Source organism: Pleuronectes platessa, chromosome 16 (assembly GCF_947347685.1).
Source record: "Pleuronectes platessa chromosome 16, fPlePla1.1, whole genome shotgun sequence".
Lineage (NCBI taxonomy): Eukaryota > Metazoa > Chordata > Actinopteri > Pleuronectiformes > Pleuronectidae > Pleuronectes > Pleuronectes platessa.
This window is the reverse complement of record NC_070641.1, coordinates 18,749,811-18,759,545: the sequence shown is the minus strand read 5'-3', so window position 1 is coordinate 18,759,545 and position 9,735 is coordinate 18,749,811. Positions and strand designations below refer to the sequence as shown.

At 43.5% G+C, this 9,735-nt stretch overlaps 1 protein-coding gene across 1 annotated transcript; it reads left to right on the top strand.

Annotated features, from left to right (window-relative positions):
- The first annotated feature begins 982 nt into the window (after positions 1-982).
- On the top strand, positions 983-4,594 carry lgals2a (lectin, galactoside-binding, soluble, 2a). Its single transcript, XM_053443229.1, has 4 exons — positions 983-1,113; positions 3,115-3,194; positions 3,374-3,545; positions 3,910-4,594. The coding sequence occupies exons 1-4, from the start codon at positions 1,108-1,110 to the stop codon at positions 4,054-4,056; spliced, it is 405 nt and encodes a 134-aa protein (XP_053299204.1). The 5' UTR covers positions 983-1,107; the 3' UTR covers positions 4,057-4,594.
- The last annotated feature ends 5,141 nt before the right edge of the window (positions 4,595-9,735 follow it).

The following is a 9,735-nucleotide window of genomic DNA, read 5'->3' as shown; positions in this document are numbered from 1 at the left end:
ACTAACACACACAGCAGCATTGATTATGTGATTATGTAGCAACCACACGAGTTTGCATGAGGGGCTGGGTCTGAGGAAGTGTAATAAGCGTATGTGAGTCTGTGTGTGTGTCTGTGTGTGCGTGGGTTTTATCTTTCTAGAACATTTTCCATCTCAAACACAGCCCTTGTCAGGACCAGTGGACCACATGGGGACCAGAGCCTGGTCCTGATGAGACCAAGTGATATTTCTGAGCTCCTGGTTAAGGTTAGGGATAAGATGTTAACTTTGATTATGTAGGGCTAGGGTTAGGCATGAATAGGTCATGGTTAATGTTGGGGGTAAGGAAGGTAAGTCAATGCAAAGTCCTAATAATGTGTTTATTTGTTCCCTGACAGTTGCTCCTCCTCTTACATCTTTTTCTTACCTGCAATTCCCTCACGATTGTATTCTCTAGCTTGTAGTACATGCACGTGTGTGAGTCTGAGTCAGAGCAGCGTGTGTCAGTTGTGTGTCAGCAGATGAAAGTGTCATCTATTTCCAGCTGTGAGTCAGGGATTCCATCCAAATCCAGTGATTGCCTCAGTTTCAGATCCTCTCCCTCTGTCTGCTTCGTCCCCTCAGTGAAGTGTTCTTTCCTCTGCAGCCCCACTCTGCCATCTGATCCCACAGTGAGTTACAGCCCATGTCCACCAACCGGCCATTAAGGCTCCTGGCTGTGTGCTAAATATTTACACGTCTCCCTGGCAACGAGTTAATTTTCTATTTCTGTCCGCCCCTCTGGCCTCGGTCTCTCCTCACAGTCAGACTCCACAACCCAAAACTTCCAATGTAGCAGCCTCACGTCAACAAATGATCCATCACCAGTTACCCTCTCTTCACCAAAGTCTGCGATCACTTGTTAAGCAGTAAATTAGTTATTTACAGGGGATAACTTCACTCTCTATCCATTTGTCGACATTTCACTAATGCCTGGACTCTATTGACTGTCTGATATGTCACTCCGGGTGAAGGAGCCTCCCCCTCTGTATATATTCTCCACTCAGGCCGCAGAGGGGCAAGGCCTTCCCTCACTGCAGCACTGCCATTTCTTCTCAGCCGAGCTCCTGGACCACATCTGCAGAAATAATGAAAGTAAGTATCATTAACACAGAACTCTGCTCTTGCATGTCTTCTGCTCTCTGTGTTGTACAACTCAGCCGGTCAAGCAGGGTCAGGGCACATTTTAAAAGTGGACCGGACAGCTGCTTGACATTTGTCAGCTCGGTCTGAGACCTGCTGATGCAGCCGGACCAGCTGGACTGTGCTTTAACAGAAGCGTCTCACTGTATTTTAACTTTTAGTGAGATTTTCAGAGTCCTGGCTTTGAGGATTTGGTTTCATTACCTTTTATGGTCAAAGTATTCACGGCACATTAGTCACCTTTCAACTGAGATATCAACTTCTGCAAATGCATGAGAAAGCCAGCTGCTGGTGTTGAGATATTCTTCCTCTGATAACTTAAGCACACTGAAAGTCAAATGTGAAATCTTTGTTGTACTTGTGTGGAAATGTGTCTTTGGCTACAAAGCAGATCACGTGGTGTTATAAGAGGCGCATGACAAAGAAAGTTCATTCATTCAGACGTACATCAAACGTAAGTGGGCTCCACGACCGACAGAGCTAAAATACATTGTTAACTTTTATTATTCCAGTCATGCCTTTTCTCAGCCTCAGTATCTAGAGCAACACATTGTGGTTTTTCCCCTTGATTACAACCAAAGCCCTGTGTCATTCAGGCTTGATGCTTGGCTTCAGATCATGTGTTTGGAAACGGCACCGGGGAGCGAGGGCCAGGAGGCTTAAATCCCATTATAGCGTTAAATAGAATAAAGTAATCATTCAGAGATTAAAATAGATGCTGCCACACTGTGTTTCTGTAAGTTTAACCCCTCAGAGTCAAAGAAATCAGGAGTGGCAGATAGTGGAGGCGGTTTTTCCCGACACAGGCCACTGGCAGCAAATAGCTCTTAATTAAGTGTTTCTCGTTACTTGGTAGCAGGTTTTTTTCTGTCTTTCCCAACATGCATTTCCCCTTAGACGACAGAATCAGGCAGAAATGCCGAGTGACAGCTGACTCCAAGCTGCAGCCCCACCCCACATGCAGCACATAGCTCCCACCCTGGTGCCATGTGTCATACGCGCGCTTTACAACTGGACTTGAGCATGGAAAGAATGTCGAACCCATGTCACCCAATCCTCTTCCCTCTCGATTCATTTTCTTTAGTTTTACTCCACATTTAGCTTCTCGATTTCAGCCAGAACCAACAAACCAACACTATTTCTGGAAGAGGGCTTTTTAATAAAGGAGTCCAATGAGTCATTCTCACTGGGGAACTATGTGATTTCACTTCTCTCAACTCTTTATGTACTGGAGGAATTCTTTTCCAACTTTCATCTCCTGTTTACTGTATCCAGCATTAACAACAGTTGCAGCGCATAAAGCCCACATTCAGATTCTTGCTCCTGTTGCCTGAAGGGATTTGATGAGGATGGACCTATGATGAAATGCTGTCGAGTAAAAAAAAAAAGTCTTATTTCACAAAAGTTTTTTCGCAAGTAAAGGAGGTTTCAGAATCGCTTCCATGAGAGCAGGATAAACAACTGCTGTGCTCATGTTCCCGATTCTTTCTCCTTTTTCTGATTTCTCTCACATGTCACGTCAACTCTCCGCTGTAGCACAGATATATAACATTACTGTAAAAACTGTTAAACAGGGACGATCTGTGTTTCACAACCACATAACAGATCGCTCACTACTAATTTCCTAACCACAGCACAGCTCAGTATTCTCCTGCCACATGTACAGTAGCATCTAAGGATTCCTGCTGTTCTCAGCCTTTTTTTTTTCCGGTTCTCCAATGTAATCTCTGCCAAAATGTGGCGTAGTGGAAAAGAGGGAATGGAAAGAGGTGGAATCTGTGAGCAGCCCCATCGGTGGGAGTATAATTGAAAACATGTGTCTCTAAGGATGGAGTGAGGATTGGAGGATTGGAGAATTGGCTCAGGCTCCTGCTGCTGCTCTAGTAAAATCCAGTCTTATTACCTCACAATATCGGTACTGTTTCATTAACCTGGGCTTCTTTGTCTTCACAGGACATGATGGTAAAGAACATGTCCTTCAAGGTCGGACAGACCCTGACCCTGGTTGGAGTTGCCAAACCCGATGCGACAAAGTAAGTGCTGACGTGAAGCAGTATCTCAATAAATAGGAATCCCAGTCTTTTGGGGGTTCAGGCTACCTTTCAATAGTTACCCACTGTGTTCCACAAACAAACCTGCTCTTTACCCATTTGAGACACAAGGAACATAATGACAGGTGGTGAACGCTTTTTTCTTTTTGTCCGTGCCGCAGTTTCGCAGTGAACATCGGCTCCTCTGACCAGGACATCGTGATGCACATCAACCCTCGGTTCAACGCCCACGGGGACGAGAACGCAGTGGTGTGCAACTCTTACATCGGAGGACAGTGGTGTGAGGAGCTCCGTGAGGGAGGCTTTCCTTTCCAGCAAGGAGAGGAGTTCAAGGTGAGCAGGACTCTGTGTGTGTGTGTGTGTGTTGTGTGTGTGTTGTATATCCTGACAGGTCTTTGCGGGTCATCCACACCCCCTAATTTTGCTACTACATGTATTCAATTCCTGCATGTGCCATATGCAATCTCCCCGTGCCTGGCAACATTAATAATCATTGTTGACTTCAGGACTAATATATGACATCAGAAAGATCCATCAGATAAGGTACATTTAGGTATTAGATAGGATGTGGTTTTAAGGTGTTTAGTTTGAAATATCCAAAACCCAAATACTTCATCCAGGTGTGGATTAGAAGTTCGTATTGTAACGTCTTCCTATTCTTCCCCCTTTTCCCTCCCTCTCCCACCTTCCTCTCTAGATCCTCATTGGATTCACCCCTCAGGAGTTCCTGGTGACTTTATCCGATGGCTCCAACATCCACTTCCCCAACCGCATCGGGGCGGAGAAGTACTCCTTCATGAGCTTTGAGGGGGAGGCTCGCATCACCAGCATTGAGATCAAGTAATCCTGCTCCGTCCCAGGTCACATATAACTCCAGCTTTTAAAACTCCTTAGTACCTGCTCATCACGCATCATCGCATTATGCAAGAAGTTAGCTTGTTGACCTGTGCAGATACGAGTCGTAGAACAAATGATGGATGGATTAGATGCTATAGTCCCAACACTCACACACAGTGAGTAGTGGGATTGAACAGAACGTCTCGATGTGATGTCGTATGAAGAGCGAGTCACTTTCAGGACATTTTGTGAGTCATGTCTGCACATTTTAAGCTTAATTGTCTTTGTTTGATGTCACTGTGCTAAACTACTCATTGGAAAAACAAGCCAAACTTAAAGTAGTCCCAAGCCTATGTTATCTGACTGTTATTAACTTTGCAGAGTTTAGCTGTAATGTGACCATGTTCTTCTTGAAGGTGCCTTGAAATGTTGCATGTTCTTTATGGTTTTGTTTTCCCGCCCAAACATTCCAGATTTGTAACAACATGTATTAAAGCATGACTTTAAAATACAAATGAAGAAAAGGACTTTGGTTATTCCTTTAACAGCCACATCAGTTCTGATCACCGTCATGAAACCTCTACTGCGACCGTCTCTTGTTTCATCGTCATGCTGGATGAGGAATCCTTTAGTATATGAGACATTGTGGCTAAAAATGGATGCAAATGTTCAGCCATAAAACCCACATAGACCCAAGAATACAGATGCCTAGCTGTGTCAGCCACCAGATGTCGCCATTGCTATATTAATGCAATTTGCCGGAGGATTGTTGGGGTAATGTTTCAGGTTGCACTCTGGCTACTGTTGCTTTTGACTTCACTTCAGCAAATGATCGTCTCTGTGATTCTTCAGTGTGAATTTTCTCTGTAAGTTCACATGACTCAATACAAACTTGATTTGAGCTCAAGGTGATTCAGCTCGAAAAAACTTTGAAGAAGATACTGAAGTGATATCTTACACAGAAACCCTGAATGTAATGTGACAGCTCTATTCATCTCTTACTGACCAGAACAATGTGTTGAGCACAGAGAGGAAAATTAAAATCAAGGACGAGATGTAAATCTCTGCAGTGGTTCCAGCCAGGTGTGTGTGTGTGTGTGTGTGTGTGTGTGTGTGTGTGTGTGTGTGCGTGTGTGTGTGCATGTGTGTGTGTGTGTTTGTGTGTGTGTGTGTGTGTGTGAGAGAGAGGCTTGTGTGTTTTTATAATCTAATCTGATGTAACAGAGGGCAATGTGTATAAGGAGAAATGGATAGAGAAGAGGAATTGAGGACATGAGGAATGTCTGTGTATATGGTATGTGATAATTTTCAACAGGCCAATTTTAAAATACAAAAACAAGAATATCTATAATAATTATTCAAACATTAGGAATGTTTTATACACATAAAATCATATACAAATGTCAAATCAATGGATTTTAGTGTTTTTTCATTTAGATGAATTGGCCAAGGCATGAAATTACATTTTGGAAGTGGTAATTGTTCATGATGTTGTACAAATATGTAATATAAACCGTTGTTTCTGAATTATTAGAAAAAAATACTCTAATTGCATAGAAATATTTTCCAAATAATACTAAAATAAAGTACTTTAATCATTAATTGAATATAAAAAAGGCCCAAATCTCATAAATCTATCATGTAAAACACTCTTCAATGCTCTCACCACATTTGGTCCCTCCACATGATATTTTTCTAGTTCAGTCAAAATTCACAGCCATTGGCCACCTAAAGGAAACAAACTAGGTCAGCACAAAAGGGTGTCTATGAAATTTATAATCAAAACATATATTTTTAAAAGGTCAAACCACATGATATCCAAATGTGGCAACTACATACCAGCTGTGAGAACGGTTATTTGTCTCCAAGTTTGAGAGAGAGTTAGAAACCTGTTGCTGCTAACATGGGTCCTTGGCAAAATGGTTCATGATGCAACTTCCTGTCTTTGAATGGATTTCAACATCAAAGTCCCAAATCGATCATTTCTTGAATAGATTTTGAGTAAATTCAAAGAAGTTTTAACAACATTAGTCATGGCCGGAAGGTCGCACCACGTGATATTTGGACACAGAATCCGAACAATCACGCGAAGGCTTCGATTAACACACAGTTAAATAATCTTGCTCGTTGCAGGAACACGCACGTGTGCACGCAAACACACTCGTTTGTGTGACTGCATGTTTTCAGCAGGCAGACAGCGGGCATATGCTGTGTTGTCACTGCTCTAAACCACTTCATGTCATGAGTATCGCAGATGTCTCACACGTCCCTGTGTTGTCGTCACCTGTGCCGTGACACTCATGCAGTGTGTGTGTGTGTGTGTGTGTGTGTGTGTGCGAGAATGAATGCGCTAAAACGTGTGGAATGGGATGATTCACCTCAGCTTACATAAAACCTTTGTCTATATTTAGCGGCAGCATGACTCCAGATTTCTGCACCGTAGCTATCAGCCACACACTGGGAATGTGCGTGGGCCCTGCCCGCTGACTGCGGTCCTGGATCCACATGCTGCACGGATGCTTCACCTCAGACTCGGTTTCTTATCTCGTATGCAGAACTCTGCAGAAACCTGTTGGGTAACAGCGTCATGCTTGTGTCACCTCGGGAGCTTAGATATAGATGATGGTTTATTTAGAAGCCGTGACATAAAAACAGAGACACAAAACATTACAGCTGTGCGGGAGAAAGACTGAAACCAACGAGTTGTTGTCCCCAAAGAGCTGAGAGAATGAACAGAAAACCCAACACACACAAAACAAACAAACAAAACGATCCCAACAGGAGTTGAGTGTGGATCCGATGCAACTGAGGGTGAGTTGAGAAGAATGTTGTAGTTTGTAGGCTGCAGCTTCAAGGGGTCGTGGTCCAGAGCTGGAGTAAGCTGACCTCAGTGTCTTTACTGTGTATGTGACAGGGTGGGGGGGGGGGGGGGGGTCCTGCTGTCAGAAGCCAGGTCATGTTTAACAAGGTGAATACGATTCAATGGAGTTTCCTGTTTCTTCACCACACGTTTGTGGTTTTCCTTGTCACTGAATCATTTTCTGCTGCTCTATGTGAAACAAAGTGAAACACAAGGACAGACAAACACACCATCAAACCCACTGATAATTTAAAGTCTCAAATTCTCTTAGCCCCAGTGTGCATGTGTTTGTCTCACAGAGACATGAGGAGACATGCAACCTCCACACAGAAAGACCCCAAGCTCGGTTTCAAACCAGGAACCTATTTGTGAGGCTGCACCACAAACCACTGCTCTACTGTGCAGCCCTATGAGATCAGAATATTTTCTCTTAATTAATAACAGAGTTAGATAAAAAAATGTAACCTGAGCTGAACTCTGACACCGACACACAAAGACAGAGACATACAAACGCACATCTATAAATCAGAGTGAGAGGGCTTGGTTGTATAATCTTCTGATCACGTGGAAGCACCTCAGCTTTACTTTGCTCTGTCCCTGTCTCGGTGCCTCTGTTTGTCTTTGTTTCTAAGTCATTACTGTTCCATGGAGCCGTCAATCTGCAGAGGCGGAGACCCGGGGGGAAAATCCAGTTTGGTCCCTGCAGGTAAACCACAGCAGAGCACTGACAGCTTGGAGAGCACGCTGTCATTGATCTGCCCTACAGTGCCTCTCTCTCTGTGTGCGTGTGCACGTGCAGACACGTGTGTGTGCACAGCAGCACAGGTGACCTTTCACATGGAGTAACCCTTTCAAACATCAAGTGTCAGTCTGCACTGCATATATCTACGTCACATCTGAAAGTTATGAAACCTGCTGCTGCAGCCGCCTGTTACACAGAGAGTCAGGCACAGCGATGGATGTGCAATTGCTGCCATGTCTGCAAGTGATAAAAATAACTGCACTGCATATTGTATGTGTCAGGGTGCGTTTGTTTTAATGTGTGTGTGACAGAGAGTGAGACCGAATTTGCAGGCAAATGCAGTATTAAACACCTTTGTACACTCAAAACCAGCTTTGTGATGCACCTCACACACATCTGGTGTCAAAGTCCCTGAACCCTGTTTGTTTGAGTTGTCTCCTGGGCAGGAGTGAAGCTGATGACCAAAGAATCCTAACAGACACACACACACACACACACACAGACAGACACACACGTGGGCCGACAACCTGGTGGTACTTGTTGTCACAGAGTCACAGAGGCTGCAATTTGTAAAGTCTGATGTCGTACTGTCACTGACCGAGTTCATTGTAAATTGAGATCTAGCCTTTCATACTTTCATACTCATAAGTGCAATTGCTCTTTCTCTCCTGATCATTTCCTTTTCATGCCAATTATTACAAGGTCATTTTGGATAAATCTGTTTGCCCAACACTTAAGTTTAAAGTTTAATTTGGCAACGAGGTCCCAGAACGAAAATAATGGCCGTGTGAGTCAGACCTGCCTTACGATGCATTGATCTACGTTTATATGCGATCTAGTGGGAACATAAATTTACCTCTTGCAAGTGTATAATGAGTCACACTCACAATTTAAATGCCATGTCCACCTTTTAACAGAATTTGCATTTAATGTCCCTATAAACCTGGATAGCGCCATCATGGTATTATGCCATTTTAAATCTTCCCCATTTCTAGAGACCGGTGGAATGAACTGATCTATCACAGCAGACATCAGGCAACTACAAATGTCGAACAGGAAGTTAAATTGACTGAGTCCTTGTTTCATGCCAGTTCTCACTGCTCCGAATAAGTGAAACGTTCGACGCTGAGTTCTGTGATTCGTATTTTGTGAGAAGAATATTCCACTAAGGTTCCTGTCATTCGAACATCTCAAGAAGAAAGGAAGCTGCTTCCACATCGAGCAGCACATTGTTCTAAATGACAAACCTACACTGACGCAGCTGACGAGAAACCAGCTGCATTGGGATTGAGGGTGTTTAATAGATACTAGATTAGTATATAGGCCATAAACTGTGGTCTTTAGTTTGCTTCTAGGTCTGTATAAAAAGATGGACGCCATGAAGGTGGAACAAAAGTGAAGCCAAAGCTTCTTAATCGCCACCTGGTGGCCGGTCTGCATAGTAGATCATAAATCCTGCCTCCTTCATGTTAGTGGATGGGACATGGTGTAAACTCAAAAGTCAGAGAACACGTTTAATAAATCGATCTCCGATATGGTTGCTGTCATTTTAAGCTCTTATTACACTGGTGTATGTTGTTGAAATGTTCATTTGCTAAGTTTGGTTTTAATTAGTTATTTGATGCCCGCCCCCTGATCGCTGGGTTCGATTCCAGGATGACTGGAACTGGACTACTGTGTGTTTGCTGTTGACCATAAACACAGGGAAGGAATTTCAATTGTAAAGCTCTTCCACGTCTGTTTAGTGCAACAGTGGCGTTCTCTAAGTATCATCTTGTTCAGATTCTTGTGTTTATATGTCACTTCCTTCTGGCTTCACTTTTCATTCTTCATATGTGATCCTCCGTGCACTTTGCTATTTGTGGTTCACTGAGCCTGTATTTGCTCAAGACCCGTCTCTGTGCTTTACTTCTGACTGAATGGACACTGGATCCATGCAGGTAGCAATGACATGTGGTGTATTTTTGTGTGATTTATAATAAGTGTGTCTTTACCCGTGGGTGCGTGGATAAAAAGCGGCATTCTGACTTTCTATGTCACTGGGCAGCGTCTGTGATGTCATCGGCCACCAGATCACAGTGGAA